Here is a 24,511-nt window from a genome sequence, read left to right as displayed (position 1 = left end):
TGTGTGTGTGTGTGTGTGTGTGTGTGCTGAATAAGCACATACTGGCACACACACAAAAATAAACCAAAGGGGGTATCCATCAGGGCCTGAGATGATTTCTGACAGTGGAACTGTGCACAGATCTCACTGGTTCTCATTTCTTTTCCCAATCATGTTGAACATGTGCTGGTAATAATGGAACCACGCGGTATGTCTGGGCCCTGTTGTGATGATTAGTGTAAAGACTAGGCTACATAAAAGATTGAGCACTTATACTGGCTCTCCTATGGGGCTCCAATCAATAGGAAATTCTTCAAACTATTAACAGATGGGCCATGTGGAAAATTTGGAACATGTGCAGGTCCATTTTCTTTGGGGGAGCCATCGTATATTTTCTTGTATGAAGTCTACTATTCAAGTCTGCTAAATTTAAGGATGAAGAATAGAAAGCAAAGCAAAACGAATGGAAATGAGTGCATGAGAAGGGAGATTTGGACGCCGTGTGTGTGACTTTACATGAGCAACAGCTGCTGGGATCATTAAGTGCTTCAGTTTGGGGCTGGGAGTCATAGAAGTGGAGTCCACCATCACATCCATTACCCATGTGCATCTGGCTAGAGATCATGAAGGAGATTTCAGGTGCGTCGCAGCAAATGCAGCCACGACAGCGCAGTATATTATACAGCACTAGAGTCCACAATTTCTGCACACATAAATGGAAAATGGATGATAGAATAGGAGTAGAGGGGCACCTGCCCCCCCGTAAACCTCAAAAAGAGCCCACTGCTCAGCTGCCACAGCTGGTTCCCGTAACAGGAAGTTAAAGTGGAGTTTAACTGCAGCAACTGAAGTTGCTTCTCTGAGACTTGTGCCTTTGCACCAAAATAAAGCCGAACCTGCAAACCTGCAAACTGGAGCTCTGGAAAAGCACTTAATTTGGTATTCCTCCAGCTCTGGGAGCACTTTAGCGTGTCCTTCCTGACCTCAGGGTTCATGTCATGTCACTGAGAGCGTAGTTTTGTGTGTGTGTGTGTGTGTGTGTGTGTGTGTGGGATGGGGGGGGGTCAATTTTCAGTCCACCCCTTTGGGAGTTGGGAAAAATACAGGGAGAAAAGACGGAACCTATTTAACATCTGGAAAAAATCAGGCAGAGCACCACTGCCCTGTTGAGAGGTTGAGAGCACTGGAGGGGAGATAAGAGGGAGGCATAAAATGTGGAAAACCTTTCATCTACAGCAATTCTTATAATCAGCCTCAATCGGGTGTAATGACACAAAAGAGCATAATGCCTCTGGATCTAAAGATCAGCTGCTCAGGCGATACAACTGCGGAACTCAAACACCCTGAAAACTGTTGCAGGGGAGCGCGCGGCACATTCAATGTGCATGCCAACTTGGGATTAGCGTCGCTCAACCAACACAGTGCATTAAAAGTCGCACACACTGCGATGACAAATAACGTGGGCTTCATGAGTCATAACAGAGCTGTTAGTCATTTGCAGACATCTGAACTGCAGCTGGAGATGTGCGTTGTTCCTGTGCAACATCGCCCTCTGCAGACGGGGCATTTTAATAGCCTAAACAGCAGGAAAAAGTGATAAACAAATGACAATGTAATTTTGATGTCCCATTTTCCTTTTTAGAACTTCCAAAACTTCACAGATTTAACTCTGGTTTACAGATCTGGCCTGTGTGCAAAGCTAAGCTAGCATGCGACGGGCGTCCATTGAATAACAAGACACATTAAAGCATTATTATACCCAATCCTGTAATTATCAAGTGCGTCAGCACTGCTCCTGATTCTACTGACAGGCGAATATGAGCTGCTCTGTAATCATGTCTCAAGCATGGCTGACACTGTCCACATAATCTGCTCCTGCAGTATGTATGAATATCCTTGTGTGTGAGTGAAGTGTGAGAAAACTGATATGGGATATAAATAGCTCTGCTGCTATACACAGACTTTAAAGCAGCAGCTTCCATGGCATTATCTTATTAATGACATTCCTATTGTTCGTGTGTGTGTGTGTGTAGACTAGACAGGTGTGGTCGGGTGTCAAAGGCAACAAAACTATTCCAGGGTGTGTGGGCTCTGGGAAAAATACGGAATGCTGAGTGTGTTTAAGGCAAGCTACATATAAGTTTGAAGGAAATACTAATCAGGTGTTTTTCTTATGCTGGTCTTCTAATAATTCAACAATTTTGTCCTTTTTTCTGTCTCAGTATGCTCATATTCCATTGTAGGAAACTCCAAACACAAACAGGTTTGTTGGACACACCCAACTCGATTGGGCAAAGACAATTTTCCCCTGTTTTATGTTTTCCCTTTTCTCAGTTGCCATAGAAATAAGCCTTGCTAGGAAATACCAGCCCCCATGCCCATGCAAAGGACATTTGTTTTGTTAAGTAAACAAATGCATGAATGCATGAAGGTGTTTCGGAGCTGCAAACACAATAGCTGCAGTCTGCTGTCCCGGAACTATTTGCATTGAAGACTGCATATGCATTGAATGCCTCATTCTGCCTGAGAGATACGTATCACATGACTTCTCTGAATTACTCACAATTCCAGCAAACAGTCAGCACAATCATTTCTAACCATAATGTCGAAGAAATTAATAATCGGCAATTTGACCAGGGCCATTATAACACGTAATGTGATGAAAGCTATATTTGAGGTTGACATGGGAATACAAATACTTTGATGACTGAAAGAGGGGCAGTAGAAAATACATACAATGGTATATTAGCACAAATTAACACAACTACAAATACGTGTGGATATCAGTCGGTCTGTTTTAAGGCTCTTAAATGTTGAAAAATAATATTCTATCACCCACAAGGGTTGAGAGGGTCGATATTTGTTTAACCTCACTCATTAATGGAATGTAAACATGCATGCTAACGTTTTATAAACAGTTTTATAAACCTTACCTATGTATATACAGGTACAAAACATATATTTAAAAAAGGGCACTGCCATCTTGATGGGATTTTACAGTGGATTTTTGCAATATATCGGTTTTTTTACAGAAAGAACCAATCGTCCTAAAGCCCCGCCTATTCTTTTACACCAAAACCCTGATTGGCTCAAGAAGATGTCAATCATCCATACCTACCGCGCGTAGCCCCGCCTCTTCGAAGCAGCTCGCTCTTTCGAACGGCGCCGGACCCGGGTTGTCTGTCTCTCCCCTGAGGATGCAGTAGTTTTCCGCCACCGAACAGTAAGCATTCATTCTCTTATTACTCAAAAATCGCCATTAAATTGTGTCGGTGTCGTTTCCCTCGTCGTGCCACGTCGTCTTAAAGTGTGAGGCAGAGTTGACAGCTGTCCGCCGGCGTCTTTTCTTTTCTTTTTTTAGTCCGCCAAGCGTTTCTCAGCCGAAGTAAAATGTCGCTTTCGATAGAATTATTAATTCACTTCCTGGTGACATTTAGCCCAGGAGCGACGCGTGAAAGCCGGCGTGAGGAGCCTCGATGACGGGGATTTTATCGATGGCGTGTGGGTTTAACGATGTATGGGGCATTTTGACTGCGCTGACAAGTTTGAAATGCTGCGTTGGCTGTTGGGAACCGAAGTGCGTATTCAGACCGGAACACCTGTGGTTCCCCCCGCAGGGTTTCTGCACCTTTGCAGCTGTTTAATTCATCGGGATCCCGGTTTGTTGGGCAGATACATGCACAAGTACCTCTATGTAAACTATCTTTCCGACTGACGAGTTCTCACAGGTGGCCTAATTGTGCAAGTTTGGTCCGATTATGCGGGAAACGTCATTGAAACGCGCATGACGCACGCATTACATGCTTTAAATATTTTCCATGAATTCAGGTGTTTTTGTCTTGGGAGAAGCTTCGATTTATCTGCTATCGGGTAAAATTCCTCTTAAAATACCACAAACTTAAAGCAAATGAAAAGCTAAAGTGCAAGCATTGGTGCAGGTGATTGATTTTGTGCAATAGCATAATAAATTACCTCTCAAACCTATGGAATTCAAGGTGCATAGTGCCATTTTATTGACAGCCATCTCAGGGGATTCGGCAGAAGGCTGATGCAGGTCTACATCTTGTCTGGGAGTGATTAGGGCAGGTATTGTTTACATTATAACAAGTTTTTAAGCAAGTTTATGACACATTGTGCATGATTTTAACAGCCTGAGGTTATCCCATCAGCAGCTTGCAGTCCAGCCAATTTAATGTTAAATTTGGATTATAAACCAGTCATACAGGTAATTTTCTCCTAGTTTGCTCTCGACTGTAGTTTATACCAGAGGAGACATTCAACACTGTCAAATGCACTGCCAATTTCCAATATTTATAACATTTCAAGATTTTACTTTAGCCATCAGACGATTGTACAGTTTGAGGATTTAAAGGTGACAATGTCAGCAAGCTTCATCAACAGATTTGGGTACCAATATTACTGTTCCCGCCATTATATACAACATTTGAAAAACGTATAAGAGGCAGAACCTAAAAAAGTGATCCTGGTCATATTGAAAACTCCAAAACCTGATTTTCAACTAAGTAACCGCTGTTGTTGACACTGTTACTGACCAACTATTTCATGATGATGACTACACAGCCGGTTGGGTTCCTTAACTACCTTGCGGTGAAGCCTAACAGGTCATTCTGGTGCAGCAATCAGCCCGTCAGCTCAGAATCTTTAATCCGACTGTGGCAGAGTCCTCCTGGGTGTAGCTGGGCGAGCATGGGTGGTGTGAATCAGAGTTATCTCTGTGTCATTCTTACCGTTTCCACGACACCCACTTAAAATCTGCTCAATGCAGAGGGCTTCTCCCTTGACTAATACTCCAAGTGGCTGACGAGAATAGCCCCGTCTGCGGCCTCTTATGGTTTATAAGGTTATGGGATGTTGCGTCCTACTTCCACTCCAGGCTGCGGACCAGTCTGCGGATCGTGTCTACATATTCTGCTATTGCTATAAATAGGCTCCGTTTTTATGCGTGCAGTTTCTTAATAAAGTAGAAACTGAATTTATCTTTGCTGTAGCCTCCTTTTTTGTATCCATGGCAACCATTGATTGAAAAACAATTATGATCATATGCTGCTTGATTTAGAAGGAAAAAACAGAGACCGTTTCTTGTTCATTTGCAAACCTTCCTTTGTGTGTGTGTTATGGACTATTCTGTATATTTGGATTACTTTAAAGATTGTTTTTAACCCTGATAGTAGATATTTTTATTTTGTTGTGTATTTAGAAAGTGTGCACTTGACTTACATTTAACTTGAAATCAGATAACCAGATATCCACGACGACTACGGGCCAATCCAAAACCATATGTTGCAACATATCGGTCTTCTATTTCTTTTTTTTTCTTTTTTTAATACAAAATGGCCAGATAAAACTGCCGGATGTAGATCTGCTTAAGCGTCTTATGCTCCCTCATGCTTTTGATATGATAATGTGCAGCTTTAAATCGTGATAATTCTGCAAAGGAGCTTTAACAGAATATTCAGACACTTGACTGGAGCTAAACCCACAGATGGGCCATCTGTGGGGACCTTTTTGCAACGCATTACCCGGTGAACACGCAGCTATATGGACTGGCGGCTCGATTGGCGGACTTGCTGTTTTTTTTTTTAGACTTTTCAGAAAGCAGATGGACCGGCTGCTAAGTCGGTGTCTTGTCATGGTATTCGTGATGGTGTGACTACAACCTCCAGACCATTGCTCACACTTTATCAGCGTTGTTCCAAGTGCGGTGGAAAGCGGTGATCAACAGATGGTGCTACGGTAGAGAATGGCTCAAGTACTGTAAGAGAACAATGCATTCCTGATTGTCTTGTAGCTTCTGCCCGACGTCTGTTTTTGTCATCTGGATTGGGGCCACTCTTACCTTGAGGAAATTTGGAGAGGTGGATGAGCTACAGGTATGGCCACTTCCTGTAAAACAAGAAAACAAACTTAAAGTTGACAGCAAATGAGTTGATTTCAGAGGTCTGAATGTTGGGCTACATTATGTTAACTTACAAGAGAGATAATGATCACATCAGTCTCCTTTCACCTGATCTCCCCTCCTCCACCTATGGCAGAAAAGCATCACATGACACCCAGTAATCACTTTTTCTCCCTGACTTTATCCATTTGACACCGGCATTGGCCCTTTGGCCACAAGAATGACCTCTTCCCTTCCTAACAGCTCATTTGCAAGGTGCCGCTTCATCAATGATTGACTGCCATTACATAAGGTCACAAATCCAATTGCTTCTAGTCTTACCAGTGTGGGTTGTGTAAAGTACACCAGTAATCACTCAGTTAAGGCAGGTAGGACTCTGGGCGGGATGATCCGGGACTGCCTTCTCCCAACATCATTTAATGCGTCCACAGGTCTGTGGCAGCGGGTACTCCAGATTAAACTGCAGCCTCAGATGTTACTAATTTAAGAACGTGTCATTATGAAGTGACACATGAGACGATCTCTGTTGCAACAACATTAGTGCCGTTTACACCCCAAGCAGGAAGATTCTTGACCGAATGCAGTCTGAACACATTTTTCTGCTTAATTTACATCAAACGGGTGCAATTATGGATCTCTGGGCACACTCTCAAGCCTCCTTATCTGTGCATTTAGTCCGGAGCCTGTAAAGGGAGTTGCATGCCTGCTGCTCCCTGATTTTTGCCCGTAACTACTAACTACTCGCTGTGTGTTTTGGTGTGTTTGGGGGCATGGAATCAGAGAGCACATTCTTTCCTGTTGATGACTCATGTCCTGGGCATGGAACCGCCTGCAAGAGAGGCCACGGGGAACCACAAAGTACACAAACACACATTCAAATGACTGAACTTCTGGCAAAGGCTATACTGTATTCGGTAACATGCCTTAAATAGTTGACACACACATTTTCCTCCACAGGGAAACGATTTTTTCCCACAATTTGCCAACGTTGCCCCTGTTGCTCACATGTAGAGTACACGTTCGCACAGGTCTGGGTTTGGTCTTGCCGGGAAAAATGAAGAGCCAAGTTGGGGCAAGCGGTCTGGTGATGAGGGTTATGAATGTTGCATCACATCAGGAATCGGCATTCCCTGCTCTGCCCAGCTGCTCATGAATGTACTATTTGCACCAGGATACAACAGCCACTGACCATCGCCATCAAAAGGCTGCATTTTTCTCACATCTGCAGTCTGTATCTAGAGTTGTTGATGCACGCAAACTTGCAAAACAGTTGCGCAATCTGATCAGAATGAGATCTGCTTTCATATCATAGATTAGCCATTTTAAAAAATTCTTTAAAATGTGCATAAAGTAAAGCATCACATGGATGTCTACAGTGCATTTGGTGGCACCCGTGGGGGGCAAATGGTTCAGGAGTATAAATGAATAAAAACAGTTTCAAAGTTTTGTTTTATATGCGATATTTTCAGTTGCCCTCCTTGAAATAGAGGCACGTTGGGGATTTCAGACGTGTCAGTCACGCGGTGACGACGTGTTTCCTCTGTCGGCTCTTACTCACCGCTGTTCCTCAAAACAAGATGCTGCCTTGACATCCTTTCATTTGAATCTGCAGTGCGGCTTGTTGCGGCGTAGCTTTCAAAGGTCTGAGTGGTGCTGCCTGTGGGTCTTCTGTGATCTCTGACTCTACGGTTTCCACAGAAACGAGAAGACGGTGGGTAGGAAAGCAGTCGAGTTGCGACAAGATGACGTCCCCCTCGCCCACACACAGTGACAACAGCAGCAGCTCCTCCAAGCATGACGGCAACCAGGTAAGTGTGTGTCTGAAGACATTAGATGTTTTAAAGTCGGCGTTCATGGTTCTGACTGTATCATTTTACTATTGCTCTTGTGTCTCCTTCCAGGACAGCTGGGAGATTATTGAAGGGCTCAGGGGGGTTTCTGCCAACATTCAGGAGCCTGACAGACAGGAGGGCTTCTTGCTCAAGAGGAGGAAGTGGCCCATGAAAGGATGGCACAAGGTGAGCGCCTCAGAAATTCCTTTATCATAGCTGCAATGATCACACAAAATATCATGGTATTAGACCTGAAGAGGTCTGGAGACTCTGCTAGTTATTCCTGCATCAGTACTTAGTTTGTAATATTAATGTGCATGGAGAGCCTGAACCATCAGCAGGTGCTGAGGACGTACATTTCCTGTATGTCATAACCTGTTTCAGATGTGCATACTGTATATGCCTTCATTCCCCTAATCAATTAAAAGTCAGTCTCATGCGGTCTCATTCGGTGATGGGAGGTTTCAGAGGTCTGCACCTGTGACACATTTCCCTCCCACTTTTTCTGTCAGCGTGCTACATTTAAAAGCCAATTTCTGGTTCTTTTAATAGTCAGTTAAAATGTAACCATAAGTGATTTCAAAGTGCTTTATCAGTGCATTCTTTTTTATTGCAACCGTTGTAAAAATGCATGTGGAGAGGTCAAGGAAATATAAGAGTTTTACAGAAAAATTTCACACAGCCTGCATTTTTGGTGTGTGTGACTATTGTATAACCAAACTGATAAATAAATTATGTTTCCTATGTTTTCTTTTCCCACTTAGCGATACTTTTTGTTGGAGAAGGGCATCTTGAAGTATGCAAAACGTGCAGCCGATGTAGGTATTACCTCCGTCGGCACCGCCGATCAGTCATTTTCGCATTCAGACCCTTGGAGACGTGCTAACAGAGTTCTGTCTTCACAGCTGAAGAAGGGAAAACTTCACGGCTGCATCGACGTTGGCCTTTCAGTCATGTCCATCAAGAAGAAGGCCATGTGCATCGACCTGGACACGGAGGATAACATCTTCCACCTAAAGGTAACTCGCTGAGGACACCTTTGTGGTTTTTCTGTGTGACAATCCCTAAATCACCTGTGTGTCACCCAGGTGAAATCTCAGGAACTGTTTGAGGAGTGGGTGTCCAAGCTGCGACACCATCGCGTGTTCCGCCAGAACGAGATAGCCACGTATCCCCACGAGAGGCACCTGTTCTACCCCCACACTTCGCCCTCTCTTAACGAGTCCATGAAAAAAGTAGGTTATTCTGAAGCTTTAACTGAATGTAATTACCTTTAAAAAAGAAAAAAAAAAAAAAAAGAAATACAGATATCTTGATCCTCTGAATTTCTGTTCTCTTTGTTACTCACTGCCGCTCCCTCCTAACAGAGGTCTACTCTAACTAAGCAGACGTCCATTCACCAGTCCAAACTCAGTTCCTGGCTCCATTCTTCGATGGACATGGACAAGTGCTGCAAAGGTGGGGTCTTGGATAAAGTAAATTTATTGTCATTAAATAAACCCTTTATTGATGACCTTTGATTCCGCTTAGATTTGGAAGAATGTGAATCCTATCTGCTGGAACTCAACCTCCTGCTGAAAAGCATGGAGGTCCTACATCGAACGTACTCAGCTCCAGCCATTAGTGGGCTACAGGTCAGCGTGTGTGCTAATAATAAATAATAATCATAGTAATTTAGCTGTCATGCTTTGATGTAGATGATGTAGATGAGTTCTGCACTAATGTAATAGACCGATGTTTAATTAGGGAGTAAATGTAAATACCATACTTATATGTTTGGGCTGCAGGCGTCCACTTATGAGCTCCCCAAAAAAGAGAAAAGGCAAAGAAAATGGCGGTCCAAAAACAATGGAAAAGAAACCAAATCCACTCTCCAGGTACTCCTGGAGCACACAATTTGTTAGTTATTTTTATTGTCTGTACAGTAAAGTTTTTAATTTTTTTTTAAATCTTCTTTTAATGGGACAGGTCCCAAGCTGCATCTCTTCCCAGTCACCTCGCTTCCACGCCTCAAACCCCAACCTCTCAACCACTGACTCAAACGCCCAGGAGCTCTGCCCCGAGTCTCCAGACTCACCCACAGAGGTGTCCCGTCTCCAACAGGACTTCTGCAGACTGGCTAACAACAGTGAGTCCATCCTAAAATGGCTGCTGCTTAGTTTGAGGAATAAAAGATCGTGTTTTCTTCACGTGCTTATCTGCATCATTTCCTCCCAGTCCACGGTCGGCTCAAATCCACATTAAGCACTATGTTGGCTGAACAAGATAGACTGAGGCAAACCATTGAGGTGCAGGCTCCACAGCCAGCTCAGGTCATGGGCCTGAAGACTGCTTATGCTTCCGTGAGTCTCTGCACAACCCAAAAATCATGACTCAACATGTTTATCTAAGCCGCTTTCAGTAAATCTCTTTCCTTACCAGGAATGTTCAGGTGGCTCCCACTCTTTGGTTCACCAGGCATCCAGTGAGAGTAAAGCATCGATCCCAGAGTCAATATCAGAGTTTTTTGATGCACAGGAGTACCTCCTTTCCTCTTCATCCTCTGAGAATGAGGTGAGGCTATATCTTCTATATCTGCAATTTCCATTGTAGCTGATCCAGTTTAATCCCACATGGCAAAAGGGTTTCTACTAATATACATTTTTGCTTCTATCTCCTCTCTAATCGCCTTGGCCGCTCTAAAAGTCAAAAGTTGTCACTTCACAGTAAACATAGCCGAAGGCATTATGGTTAGTTTCCATTTGATTGTGAGCCAAGATAAATCTCTGACCTTTCACTATTGATTTTCCTCTCTCCAGGTGTCTGATGATGACTCATACATCAGTGATGTCAGCGACAGCATCTCCATGGATACCTGTAGTAATGAGGGAAACTCTGAGAGGCAAAACTCTGGTATGAGAGAAGGTCTCAAATTACGCATCAATATGAGGCTATGTTTGCATATCAGGGCGTTTGTAGCTCGGTCTTTGAGATGTCTTTGGGGTTTCAGTCATCCAGGCCACTGATGTTTTTCTCTGTATATCTACAATCCAGTCAGCGGCGCGGTGACACTGGTGCGCCGCCGCTCCACACTCCCCTCCCCCAGACCCAGCAGCAGCGTGAGCCTCTGGAACATCTTGAGGAACAATATCGGAAAGGATCTGTCCAAGGTGGCCATGCCGGTACAGCTCAATGAGCCCATCAACACCCTCCAGAGGCTGTGTGAAGAACTGGAGTACAGTGAGCTACTGGACACCGCCAACCAGACCCAAGACCCTTACCAGCGGATGGTGAGTGAAGAAATAATATATGTATACATATATATGTATATACAAATGTATACACTCTCATATGTTTAAAGTGGTAAGTGATGCCCGGACTTCTGTGCAGGTATATGTTGCAACATTTGCAGTATCTGCGTATGCTTCCACCCACCATCGAGCAGGAAGTAAACCTTTTAATCCTGTCCTGGGAGAAACGTACGAGTGTGACAGGCCGGATAAAGGATTCAGGTTTATTGCTGAACAGGTACAGTTCACAAAGTCTCCTCCGCACTCGTGATTCGTGCAGGTATATTAACACCAGCGGCTGAACAGCGCCCTCTGCTGGTCAACCATAGAAACAAAAAGGCTTATTTGCCGCTTTGTTTAAGCTTACCTCTTTCTGTCCTCTTTATTTCACAGGTAAAACATCACCCACCTGTGTCAGCCTGTCATTCTGATTCACAGAATTTCACCTTCTGGCAAGGTAAGCAGAAGATGGTGTTTGGGCTAACAGTCTCACTTTGGTTTCATTTGTGGGCCATTCTGAATATCAACATATCTGTTGAACTCTCACTGAACCCGTGCACTCTGTGATGTCTTTAACTCTTCAGTGCATAATAATCAATTGTTTGATAAGTAGATATCTCCTTTTCAAGGAACTGTCCACTTATGCTTTGGACTTAAATCAGAAGGTGAATTTAGAAACCGCTGCTTTTTTCACTGATTCCTTTAATGTCTTCTTTAAGACGTCCGTTGGAAAAATAAATTCTGGGGAAAATCCATGGAAATCGTTCAAATGGGAACTACCCATGTCACCTTACCTGCGTAAGTACTTATATGTAATGTGTTGCACTGGCATGTGAATATTTAATTGTTTACTTTTACCATTTGGGTCAAATTGAAGGTCAAGGAGTGAAAGATTTCTTTTGTGTTTACAGGTTTGGGGACCACTATGAATGGAACAAAGTAACATCCTGCATTCATAACATCTTGAGTGGTCAGCGCTGGATTGAACACTATGGAGAGATGGCCATTAAAAACATCAACAGTGATAACTGCCAGTGTAAAATCACATTTGTAAAGGTTAGGAGGCCAAGTACTCATTTTAAATTACTGTCATTGTCGATGCGAATGCTTTAGCTGCAATCTAGCTGAGGAGTGTAAAGAAATTTCACGTGCATATCAGTTTTCAACATTTGTAATCTTTCTCTAATAATTTTAAGTGTGTTTTTTGTTAATAATTACTTCTTTATTTAATTTAATTTTATAATTCTAAATATTCCTTTACTTTTTAATGTAACAATAAACTCAGTAAAACACGATTGTAAAGACTAACACTGCCACCTCGTGGACAAAGATTAGAACTGACTTCCAAGCACGAACGCCAGCCTATAAAATAAAACTTCCGAAATCTAGCTTAATTATCAAGTAAATAAACAAAACATATTAAAATAATAATCATAATAAATATGTGCTTTATTGTCCTATTCAAGGCAAATTCATGGAGTTCTTCAGTGAATGAGATCGAGGGTGTTGTTACCGATTCTAAAGGAAAGGTTGTGCACTCCATTTTCGGAAAATGGCATGAGTCTGTTTTTCAAGGAGACCCACCTACTGCCATGTGTATCTGGAGAGCAAGTGAGGGATTTTTCTTTTCCCACGCAGATTTCACCCAACCAGACGGGACCTCTATAACCCTCTGTGTGTGTGTGTGTGTGTGTCTGTGTGTGTGTGTGTGTGTGTGTGTGTGTGTGTGTGTGTGTGTGTGTGTGTGTGTCAGACCCCATGCCATCTGACCAGGAGCAGTACTATGGCTTCACTCAGTTTGCAATGGAGTTAAATGAGCTGGAACCCTCTCTGAGACTTCGACTGCCCCCCACTGACACGCGCTTTAGGCCAGACCAGAGGTTTGGAGTGTTAATTCATTCTTCGACAACAACAAAACCATCCTTTAGTTTTTTTTGTTACAGCTATGTTTTAATCTAACAGCCACTGCAACCTAAGTAGTTGTACGTGTGGTGTGAATTTTGCTTTGGAAAGAGTGTTTTATTAAATGCATCATAATCATAGGATAAAATGCGTAACGTTTTGAATACATCCGTGAATTTACACAATACGCAACAGAAATGACAGAATGACTAAATGTGAATCCCAGGGTTAGTTCCTCTGTGTCAATATTCTGTTATTTCAAGTTCCTGATTGTATTTCTGTAACGGCTCAATTTTTATCCAGCTATGAAGCAGTTTGCAGTCATGTGTTGTACGCCCTGTATCTCGTGCTCTGTTTTGGCCTTGGCTTGAAAAGCCTTTTAAGCACCAGGAGAACAAGATTGGCCAAATCATCTATGGTATATTTGAACATTTTTTTCTTCTTTCCAAGGTTTTTAGAGGAGGGTAATGTAGATGGAGCCGAGGAGCAGAAACAGAGGATAGAGCAACTCCAGAGGGAGAGAAGGAAAGTTCTCCAGGACAACAACATGACGCACAAACCCCGTTTTTTCAAGTATGTAACATCATTTTCTCCTGACAATGTCTGTGCTCTCCGAGCAATTTGATGAACTGAATATTGTGTTGACTGTTGAACTGTTGCGTCTGCAGGAAGTCCAACAATGATACCTGGGTGAGCAACAACACGTACTGGGATCTGCGCAGAGAGCCTGGCTTCAGTAAAATTGACTTCCCAGTCTTGTGGTGACCTCTGGATTTAACCAGATATTTCAATGAGGGCAGGGTAGAGGGAAGTACACAGCTGAACTGAGATGATCCACCGGGCATTCTGACCTTTCGAACGCGAATGTCACTCTAAACTGACCATAAACGGACTTCCTGCTTCTTTTGTGGAAAGCTGCAGATGATTTCCTTCCTTTTCTTATGATGATATTTCTTATTGAAATGACATTTTCCGCTCTCATGATACGGTTCTGTCACGTTGCATCTCGGTATTTGCAGCGGTGCCTTTCACTGCCGTGCCTCACGCTGTCAGCTGCTGTAGCAGTTTTAGAGGGACTAAAACCTTTTGTGCTGCCTTTTCCATTTTTTTGGAACACGACTGTTATTAAAGTGTGGATAACGTGCGAGGTAATAAGCAATAACACTCATGGTTGGAGACGTAATTGTGTCATGTGGTCTTTTCTCTGTACAATCGGATAAATAACCAAGATGTGAGGTGGTAATTTTTCTCAAAATTGATGTTAGCCTGGTTTTTCCCCAAAAACCCTTCACCTCATTGAAAGAATGAACCATAATCCCACTGTTTAAACCTTTTTTTCCCAAATGTTCTGATGTTACTGATGTTACATCATTCCCATTCAATAACAGTGTTCTAACTGGAGTGGATGACTAGGTTACTTTACCATCTGTAAACATTTTGACATGCTCCTGGAATGTCCTGGAGCATACACAGCTTTAAAGGGTCACATCACGTTCACGGAGAAAGTTACACAAATATGTTCCTCAGGGAAATTAGATAGAAAGAGGAGCTCGGTACTAAAAGTTGGCGTTTAATCGGCAGTAGAAAATATAGTTAAACTGAAAGAAGTTTGTACTTAACTTACAAAATGATGTCATACTCCGCAAGGTTTTGGAAAATCATGTTTGACTCTAAAACTGCAGTTCCAACCACATGTCAACCCCCTAACTTTCACATTACTTCATTCTGGCCTTTCTATGCCACCACTTTTAACACGGTCACATCTGAACACGGGGATTCCCACTAGTCTAAGGAACTGAGCCATTTTCTGAATGAGGCTCACCGCTGAATGAGGCGTTTGAGGCAAAATTCAACACCTGGTGTCCCAACACAGAGAGTAAAATTTGTGATTTGGAGACATAAATGATCCCCCTGGAGCAACAATAATTCATTTTCTGATTCTAGAAAGGCAAATGTTTACCAGAAAGGATGTGACTTAGTTGGTCCGTGGTGTCTCATGTTTCCTTTTATACAGCCGTGTTGTGAATGAGTGAATGAAAAAAGACTTAAGAAATTAAAAATAGAGCCGAGATTTCTTTAAAGAAACAAAAGAGGCAAGTCTGATCATGTAAATATACTCTAATACAGGAGCTCACATGATTGTAATTAAGTGTCCAGTAGGAGGAGGAGGAGGAGGAGGAGGAGGGTCTCTAGCCAGGCTCCAGTCAAGCCACCACCTCTGAACCACAAATATCCCTTAACACAGCGATCATCACTCACTTTTAAACACTACTGCGGAGTCGTGATTCCTCTCAGAGTGTCATTGTTGCACCCCGGCGACAAGTTTTAGCATCCGCTTGGACAAGTTTCTCTCTCCGTTACCTCGTCGGCGATGCGCCAGAACTTTTAAAAAGTGCGCAACGCCACCAAGTCCTTGACCGTCGCATATAAGGTAAGTTTAAGAAATGAAAATGATTGAAAACGCTGCGGGTGACGTATCATCTTGACGCTGTTGAGAATTGCGGAATTACGCCTTTTTACAGAATTACGCACCGTCGTAATTCTGGTCTGTCGCATGTAACGCGCGCGCACAGATTACCTCAGCTCACAATCGCGAGCTCCAGGCAGCTTGAGTTAAATTCTGGTGGGCTTCCGGGAAACTACGCACGCGCTTGGCACACGTGCGCTGTATGAAATATGTGTGCGCGAGACGCAGAAGAGAACGTCTGGGGACGCAATAATTGAAATTAAACCTCCCCAAACTCCTCAAAAACCCCTTAATACTTAAACAAAACGTTACTTTATTATATAATGTGATTTAGCGGTTTGGCTCCTGATCGTTGGACACATGTAAAGAATCATCAGTCTCATTGGTCAGATTGGAGTTTGGAAATGATTTGGCACTTAAACTAAAAGTAAAAGTTAGTTCTTCCGTCCTATTTAGCTGTTTCCCTCCACCTGGCCTTGTTTTTCTTTTGTGGGCTTGACATATTTAGGTTGTAACTAAATTTTACACCACTGCGGGCTGTGGGATGAAAACCCCCTGAGCGTGTTGATCTGATTACACACTAAGGGTTTTTCAAATAATGAAATTAGACCACAGCCCAGAGTGATGTATCGCCTTGATAAAAATGGTCACCAACGATTTTAATATTAAATAAGCAAACACAATCTCGAATGTTTTATTCAAAATAAAATAATTACACAGCGACGGCACCCAAAAAAAGGGATGACGTTGTTTAACGTTTTTCAAACTTCTGTTCTCTGTTCTCTGTTGCTCTTGTTCCTCCCTTCACAAAATCCCCATCACGCCTGATTACTTGCAATATTTAGCTAATGTAAGCTGAGCCAGGAGCATGCAGGGGGGGTGTGCGTGTGTGTGTGTTTGGGGGGGGGGGGGGTGGGGGGGGTGGTTAATGTTAACAACCCAACTTCCCTTCACCCTCTGAGTCCCCGCCTACAGTCCTGATTGCGTGTCTCAGAGCGCTTACAGTGACAGTGACTGCTTCGGAAGAGTTCATTCAGAGCTGGTGACGCTGGTTTCTCTTTCAGCTGTGTCCCTTCTCTTCTGTCGGAGTGATGTTTTCCAAGGCCACGGCGAACTTTGTCCATCAGATTGACCCAGAGGGAAGCCTCATCCCCGTCTCCAGAGTTAATGACTCCAAGAAGCTGGTTTCCATGGCACTGGTTGTCAAGCGCAACCGCAGATGGTTCTGGCAGAGGCCCAAGTACTACCCGACAGATTTCACCCTGAGCCACCTGCTGCAGGGCGACAAAGACCTCCATCCTGGTACGTAAGGGCAAGGTTTTAGTTCCAAGCCATGCAGCATGTTTTGATGGGTAAACACGGCTCTTTACACATGGCATTAATGGGTTGTTGACATTGTGTGTCCTGTCAGAAGTGTCTGAGACAGAATTCCTGACATACCAAGGGACATTTGGAGACAACCTTTCCGGGAAGCTGGACACGGAGGCCGGAACGGTCAGCATCGTCCTGAAAGGGCAGGGCAGCTCTAAGCTCCGGTCATTTTTTGGCAAGCTGAAGAAAGAAGAACTGGACGTGACGAAGCTGCTACAGGACTCCAAAGACAGGTGATCCATTAGTCCTCTTCAGCCAGGGAGGACATGGTGGCAGGACCAGGTTAACGTCTAGATTGTCCTCGTTCCAGGCAGGTGGACATGCAGCACATGCTGGTGCAGCAGCTGAAGAGGCAAGACGTCGCGCTGGCAGTGGTGAAGGAGCGGATTATCACCACAAGCTCCTGCTCTGTCACAATGACCAAGAAGAATCAGTGCACCGTCCTCGGCATGCTCGGGCTCATGAGCATGCTGGGCAGCTCCGTCAAGGTGCGAGCGCAACTCCATCGAGTCCATTAAACGTAGTGTTAGGGAGTCGTTTTACTGATCTTTGCAAAAATCAATGGCGGTGTGTGTCATATCCCCCCCCCCCCCCCCGCAGGTGTGTGTGAAGGACAGCGCAAACATTGAGGCGGACAGTGACATCTCCCTGGAGATCCCACCCGGTACGGTCATTGCGTACAGTGTCCTCGAGCTGGAGATCAGAGAAAATGGAGAGTATGGTGAGCATATTGACATTAAATTAAGATTTTCTTTTTAAAGTCAAAAGGTTCAGCTTTGATTTTTACAACGCCAATAAATATTGAGAATTATCGCGTGCAGCCATGCCGTCCAGTGTTCACCAGGGACGTTGTACGTGCAGGTATATGCCTGCAGCCTGGTGCCATAGGGGGCTTCGACTTGCCCTCCTGGGAGTCTCCTGATGCTGTAGACGGCCGGTGCCTGGAGGAATTGCTGCCTTTTGATGCACACAATGGTTTGTTCCTCTTTATATGTCTCTTGCCCGTTTTTGCACTGTTAGGAAGTGAAACACAATGGAGGAATCAGAAACCATCCATTTCCTCTTCGGCAGCTTTTCACCTCTGTCAGCAAGGATCAAAGAGAATAACCAGTTAATGATTGATTAGTAGCTGAAGTCATTTAAAATAGAGGACACTACAGGTCTGTTGGTGAACCTTTATATTAAAACTTTATATTAAATCCACTGTTTTCTTGTGTCTTTCAGAGGCGACGGGCCTTCATGCTCTTGCACAGCTGCCCAAATCGACCCGATGTGCCTTATTCAAGGGACTGCAGGACATCATGATTGACAGGAGTGCTCTGGCATGTCGGCAGTCTGTGGTGCGTGACGCCGTAATAAGACCACCAACTTCAACCTTCAGCTTCACCCTCTTTTAGATGGATGCTTTATTTATCCTCCTCTCCTCTTGCCTTCAGCTGGAGGACCTGTGTTGCGGTGAATCCCTTGATTTGACTCAACACGATGAGGGCGAAAGAACGTTCGTGTCAGCCATATTGAAGCAGCTGGGTTTGGCGGATCCTGTCGAGGGGAGGCTGAGTAGTTTGCCCCCTCAGATGGAAGCAGTCCATCTGCTGGTCAGCGCTCTGGAGGGTGAGAGGAAACAGTGCGGCTAAGACTAGAAACCGCTACTTTCCTCTTTTCATTTTAATGAATATTCCTTCTGGTTTTTTAGAGCTGCCAGATGAAACCTTGGACCTGTTGAGCAGGAGCACTCCTGAGTTTCTGGAAGCTTTTGACAACCTGGTGAGCTCATGTGCTTTGTTTGTTTTGGTCCAGGCTTTTGAAATAGTGATAGAACATATCTAAGCCAGCGCAAGTCCACGTTGTAATAATGCACTTGTGTATCACCACAGATGTCCAGTATTAGAGAGAGCAGCGGGCCTCTGACTGTTCAGAGCCTTCCAGTGCTCCTGCAGCAGAACCAGAACTTCCAGCTGGCAGAACAGCTCCTCACCACCGCCAACGTGACCATGAGAAGAGATGCCAACCAGCTGTGCGTGGAGACAGGAAGTGGGGCAGAACTCTACATGCTGCTGCTCTATCTCAGTGTACACGGATTGTTGCTGCTTGCAAAGTCTGAAACGGATTTTATCGATTGATTATTTCATCGACAACGTTTTCTTTATAGTGAAGTCGGTAAAAATAAGCTTGATATAATAATATAATGTTATTACATAAGTCTGTACGATTGACCTAAGCACAACTATAAATAATACCCAACAGTTTTATTACATATATTTCTGTTATATCGTAAGCACTTCATATTTTATTTATATATCACTCATGTTAGACTTTCAGTATGTCATAGCTTAAGCTGCCTTACTTGTTTACATTCAAAGTTGCAACAGTTATTCAACGAGTTGTGCTCACCTCCAACTCTTTCTTAGGTTAATGCATCTTTATACACTTCAAGCAATTTGATATTAAATATATATGTTTTAATGCATGCCAACTACATAAAAAGCTGTTGGGTATATACTAAAAGCCTTCTTATACACCTTTTCCAGGCAGAAAGCCTAATGGTATTGATTTATTGGTACTGTTTCAAAAACGTTTTATTTGTCAAGTTAAACAGTATCACCATATTTGCATGATGTGGTGTCAATGACATTGTATTTCTGTCACTTTTTTTAGCCAGATAATGTTCTAATTTATTTTGATGTCTTTCTGTAAGGCTTATTATAATATATGCATTTGTCGCACAAATAAAGCCATTTTTAAATAAAACAAAAGATCTCGGTCATTTATGTTCTCCACAAAGATTTAGAAGCTTGACTGAAATAATAGCCCCAGTGTGCCACCTTCCCCTACTACCAGAACATCTTCAGAGCACTGCCAAAGTACTCTTGAGCAAGGTACAGAACCCACAAAATCGTCACATAGGGCCCTCTGATGAACTGGCAACTCATCCAGTGGTGGATGCTGCTTTCGTCCGTATGTGCCCCCTCCCTGTTACCCTGAAAGGGATAAAGTGGTCAACAAGAAAAAAAGTGTAATAATTTCTGTTTAGCATTAAAAAATCTACACCAACAACTTGACATAAATTTTATAAGAATTTCATTTTCCTTTTAAAACAATTAAAATGATGTCCCCTGTGATTAATGCACAGCATCACAAGATCATGTGGTGATGATTTTTTTGTTGATTTCTTTACAGTTAAAATTTAGATGCATGTGTACTATGTATAACATTACATATTTATTCGTAATTTCTATAACTGTCTTTTATTTTTTTAACACTTTACAAAATAAAATATTTTTTCTTTTATGGTGAAAGGTAAACCCGGAAGTACTTGTTGGCGATGACGTATTTTACACGCGACACCGTGTTCAAATTTTCGGTTCCAGGTTCAAACCGTGTCGCGCTCGCCACACAATATTGGCTAAGCTGTAGGCATGGTGGTGTTTCCAAGGTTACTGCGTTAAGCGTCGTTTAAATCAAACGCTCTAGAAATGACAGTGTGCAGCTTCTTTCTTCAGGGCCGCTGTCGTTACGGCGAAAAATGTTGGAATGAGCACCCGAGAGGAGGATCAGTAAGCGGCGGCGGAGGAGGATTCAAAAACAACAGCTACAATCGGTCTGCACCTCAGCAGCAGCCCAGACAAGGAACAGGAGGTGAAGTGGCAACTAGCGTCAGCAAAAGTCTTAAAATGAAGACATTATACCCATATTTTTACTGACTGAGTTGGCTTCTGTTAGCTTAGCGAAGACGTTAGCTAAGCTAAGAGATGAACCCCATTAACTTCCTAGTCTGGTTAACGGCTAATATGAATACAAATACAGCGTTGAAACGTTTTATCAAGCTGGAGTTACTTAAGCAAAAATGTAAGCAATGGCATAACTAGTACGTGTTTATGTTGACATGGCAGATTGAAAGTGTATTGCTTCATTTGTGCATCGTCGTACTTATACTGACCTTTTTTTTAATTTAAGGGTTTGGAAACAGAGTGTGGGTGAATCCCTCTCAGCAAAAAGGAGCCTTTATTCAGCCTTCATCCTTCTCTCATGGAGGTACTGACTGGGCCAAAGGAGATGGTGGGAGGAAAGGTGACGTGAGAGCCTCCGACTTTAGCTTCTCCTCCCAAAACCGATTTTCATCTCTGGCATCTCCAAGCACCTTTGACAGAGGAGGTAGAGGCAACAGACAGCCTGTGGTGGGGGGTGATGAAGATGATGTCAAAATACTGTGAGTTTTGTTGGCGCGATTCCCGGCATTTTAAACTCCCGATAGTGTTGAGGCTCTAACTCGTGATGTCTGTCAGGGAGAACATTCAGAGCGACATTGAGGCCTGGGCAAGTTCGGGTCAGTGGGCCTTCTCCTGTTACTCCAACTTAAGGGTGCTCATATCAGGTTTGTACTAAACATAAGTTGACAGAAATCACTTTTTTTCCTATACTGATTTGTTTTAAAATCTCTGCCAGGCTTCACTGATCACTCCCCAGAAGAGATCAGGCTGGAGTATTACTCCTCCAGAGCTTCAGGGGATCTGCAGAGCTATGTAAGTGCAGTGCTGCTTATTTATGGTGGATGTTTATGCAGTTACATCGGAGACAGCGCTGACTTACTTTGGGCCTTTATGCAACTTTATTTAGGTTAATGGTACCAATCAGCTGCTTAACCAGTGGAGAAACAGAGTCCAGGAGCTGAAGATCATGAGTCCCTCCACCCGTGCAGCCCTGGTGAGACAAAGTTCGCAGTGTTATTTGCAACTGTTTAGGACTCTTTAATAAATATGGACAGCAGCTGATGATGATGATGCTGACTGTCATTTGTCTTTCTGTAGCTTGCAGAGTTGAACAACCCATCGCCTCAAGCGTCAACAGGGGGCTTTGGTTCAACGCCTGCAGCTGGATTTGGATCCTCTGCATCATCCTTTGAAAGCAAAGGTAAAGAAAGAGCGTCTTCATACAGAACACTGTCGATCTGCGAGGTAGCCAGCTGCCGTGCGTCTGTGTTGAACATATCGCCACATTTTTATTCCAAAATTTAGGGTTTGGGAGTGCAGCCCCAGTCCAGGCCAGCACCTTCAGTTTTGCTGCTGGGAGTAGTGGGTTTGGCCCGTCATTGGGATTTGGGCAAAACCCAGTGGTTCCCACGCAACCTCCATCTGGGTTTGGTTCTTCTTCGGGGTTTGGTTCTGGCTTTGGTTCATCCTCCGGAGGCCCTTCCGCCGCTTCATCCAGTTCGTTCTCCTTCAAAGCCCCGACTTCAGACAAACCCACGTCTACTCCGGCGTTCGGCTCTGCGTCAGGGTTCAGCTTCTCTGCGGGGGCTGGAGGAGGTGCATTTGGGTCTAAAGAGTCTGCCCCGGCTGGAAGCAGTGGTCTTTTTGGGAAGACAACAGCAGGGTTTGGGACAAGCGCTCCTTCCTCAGCGGCGGGTAGCTCAGCCAACGGGACGTCTGGCAGTCTTTTCTCACTGGAGAGCTCGCTGACTCCAGAGGAACTAAATCAGTTCAAATCAAAGACATTCAGCCTCGGCCAAATCCCTTTAAAGCCTCCCCCATCCAACATGCTGGTGGTATGAGAGCGTAAGGAAAACGTCACCAACTTTTTGCTCTGAAGGACAATAACTTTTAAGTATAAAATTTTGGTTTCATGACATTAATCTGTGTTCTGCATTTTTACTTGTGCCAGATTTACTTTAAGAGGTTTAAGATAAATGGAATTAATTCCCACATTTTTTACACCTCAATCAATCAATATAGAAAAGATAGGGTTATATAAAAGATGTAACTGCGTATTTCAGCCACACGATGTCGCCAGACTACAACAGTTTTTCTTTATTGAAGCCTAAACAGTTTACTTATGTGTACAATTAAAACGAATACAGCTTGTTGCCTCTGATTCTACCTGAGTTTTGTCTGTCTGTTCTCTGACTTGAAGAGGAAACACTGAACCCAGTTCATAACTCCAGCAACACAAGCTTAGGAGCCTACAGCCATTAAAAGAGAAATGTGCACCGATGGCAACGAGCGAGGAGGCCATTTAGCACTTCATCAGGTGTGTTGCAGCCAGTGAGGGCACAAATAGAGAAGCACAGTGACAGAGGCAGCACTTCTACTGCTGCGGCGGCTCCATTTCTGCTGACTGGAGCAATATTTCAGCTGACGGGGAGGTTGTGATGTCAGCCATAACTGAGTTGGTGTGACCTACTGCATGTGTCGGAAGTCACCCAGGGTCGGTTTTGTTTAAAGGAGTACAGTTACAAGAAATACTCTACGTGATGTCATAGGATAGAAATCAATTTGCTAACTGTTCAGAAATATATTTTCATATATGATAGGTACTGGTGTTAATGCTTTATCAAGATTAGTTCTTGAGCGCTCCAAATGCATTAATGAGAGCCAGCAACAGGATAAAACACAAATTTCCTCTGAACTCTCAGCAGCAGCCTCCCCCTCGACCCCTGCTGGGGGATAATGCATAAATAATTCAAAAGATTAATGAGGGAATGGATTGAAACGATCTCATGAAAGGGCACTCGCGCACTCCAAAGTGGAAACTAAACCGCCATTTTGTTCATCTCAAATACATCTGAAAAAGACGTTTGAAAGTTGTTTATCCCAACAACAAACGAGTCAATTTCTCTGCATCGGAGCTCCGAACACATCCATCCTTTGACTTATGACTCCGGTTCCTTCCTCTTTCTCTCTTTAGTATTAACGCAGAGAGAATTGATTGTGTTGTGTTGCAGCCATCCACCTGTGGGAAACGGGGCATTGATCCAGCGCCTGTGATTTATGTCTGTATGAGCAGCTCTGCACGGGTGGCCCAGTGGCACATATTTCATCTGCAGGCTACCTGAGCAGCGCCGCTCTGCTGCACAAGTTCCCGAGATGTTGTCAATGGTGACATGGGTGTCTTGTTAAACCTGCTATAACTCTGCAGCGAGGGAAACATGCACAACAGCAGTAATAAAGTCCACAAATTGAATTTTAAAAACATAATTCCAGCGAGAGACTGGAGCCGAGGAGCTGTTTCTAAGTATTTATTAGGTTATGAAAGGGAATAAAAAGAGGAGGGACGGCGGAGGCAGATTCCAAATCCGTTATTTTACGACCTCTGAGCCCCGGAGGAGTTGGAAGAGCAGAATCTCAAACGTCTTTGATGTCATCACGCCACACATGCCGACATGAGGGAGTACAGCTGTGGCTCTAGTTAAATCATGAAGTATGAGAGGACAGAACTGTAAAAAGGACAAGGGCAGTATAAGTTTGCACAAATCTTAGGCTGCGTTCCTGCATCGTGTCTGCGTTGGTTGAAGTTCTAAATGACCTTCTGATGGTACCAGATGAGGGGCTTATCGCTGCGCGTGTCCAGTCAGATCTTGTCTGTACGCCTGACCCCAACAATCCAATTACAATGGCTGGGACATTTAATTAGCATTAAATAAATGTATTAACAACTCGTCTTTATCGGAGTGACGTGAGTTCAGCATGTTCACAGTAAATGATCCAACGTTAACTGAGGATGATGCAGCTCAGGCTGAACAATTGGCTCCATGGCAAGAGACAGTTATATCCTTTAAAGGTGCTTTTTGGAAAGCAGAAAAACAAAAAAAACACTAATGGTTTGGGGAAAACGGTCACTTATTTCTAGTTAAAAATGCCAAAATAAGAGTGGCTTTTATAGATAAACCTGGTCGGCTGGACCCCCAATTTGCCTCCCCTGGTTCAAGTCTTTGAGGCCTTTTTACCTCAGGTATCCATGCGCGCATTCCTCGGCGATGTAAGGTGACATAAGCCCGCAT

The 24,511-nt window shown here is 43.7% G+C and overlaps 3 protein-coding genes and 1 long non-coding RNA gene across 4 annotated transcripts; 3 read left to right on the top strand and 1 right to left on the bottom strand.

Moving 5' to 3' along the window:
- The first annotated feature begins 3,096 nt into the window (after window positions 1-3,096).
- LOC101070446 (oxysterol-binding protein-related protein 3) lies at window positions 3,097-14,082 on the top strand. The gene is made up of 22 exons (XM_011609105.2): window positions 3,097-3,202; window positions 7,595-7,704; window positions 7,798-7,914; window positions 8,493-8,546; window positions 8,634-8,747; window positions 8,817-8,963; window positions 9,096-9,186; window positions 9,259-9,362; window positions 9,516-9,605; window positions 9,697-9,856; window positions 9,946-10,070; window positions 10,150-10,281; window positions 10,527-10,620; window positions 10,762-10,997; window positions 11,098-11,235; window positions 11,391-11,454; window positions 11,717-11,795; window positions 11,909-12,053; window positions 12,464-12,608; window positions 12,751-12,877; window positions 13,350-13,472; window positions 13,568-14,082. Exons 2-22 carry the CDS (start codon window positions 7,639-7,641, stop codon window positions 13,662-13,664), a joined length of 2,448 nt encoding a protein of 815 aa, XP_011607407.1. The 5' UTR covers window positions 3,097-3,202; window positions 7,595-7,638; the 3' UTR covers window positions 13,665-14,082.
- On the bottom strand, window positions 4,876-6,354 carry LOC115251751 (uncharacterized). The gene is made up of 4 exons (XR_003890276.1): window positions 6,218-6,354; window positions 5,971-6,023; window positions 5,837-5,883; window positions 4,876-5,752 (listed from the first exon to the last, which is right to left on the bottom strand). It is a non-coding gene; the product is annotated as an uncharacterized lncRNA (long non-coding RNA).
- Window positions 14,083-14,210: 128 nt separating the features above from the next.
- LOC101065591 (gasdermin-E-like) lies at window positions 14,211-19,505 on the top strand. Its single transcript, XM_029845217.1, has 10 exons — window positions 14,211-15,330; window positions 16,431-16,668; window positions 16,778-16,970; window positions 17,048-17,225; window positions 17,338-17,458; window positions 17,599-17,712; window positions 17,962-18,077; window positions 18,174-18,348; window positions 18,431-18,501; window positions 18,612-19,505. The coding sequence occupies exons 2-10, from the start codon at window positions 16,458-16,460 to the stop codon at window positions 18,855-18,857; spliced, it is 1,425 nt and encodes a 474-aa protein (XP_029701077.1). The 5' UTR covers window positions 14,211-15,330; window positions 16,431-16,457; the 3' UTR covers window positions 18,858-19,505.
- A 561-nt stretch (window positions 19,506-20,066) lies between these two features.
- Window positions 20,067-22,610, top strand: nup42 (nucleoporin 42). Its single transcript, XM_003969054.3, has 7 exons — window positions 20,067-20,373; window positions 20,692-20,944; window positions 21,021-21,109; window positions 21,181-21,257; window positions 21,352-21,438; window positions 21,543-21,645; window positions 21,750-22,610. The coding sequence occupies exons 1-7, from the start codon at window positions 20,211-20,213 to the stop codon at window positions 22,283-22,285; spliced, it is 1,308 nt and encodes a 435-aa protein (XP_003969103.1). The 5' UTR covers window positions 20,067-20,210; the 3' UTR covers window positions 22,286-22,610.
- Window positions 22,611-24,511: the final 1,901 nt, after the last annotated feature.

This window comes from Takifugu rubripes, chromosome 12 (assembly GCF_901000725.2).
Source record: "Takifugu rubripes chromosome 12, fTakRub1.2, whole genome shotgun sequence".
NCBI classification, from domain to species: Eukaryota; Metazoa; Chordata; class Actinopteri; order Tetraodontiformes; family Tetraodontidae; genus Takifugu; species Takifugu rubripes.
This window is presented reverse-complemented; position numbering and strand designations above follow the sequence as displayed.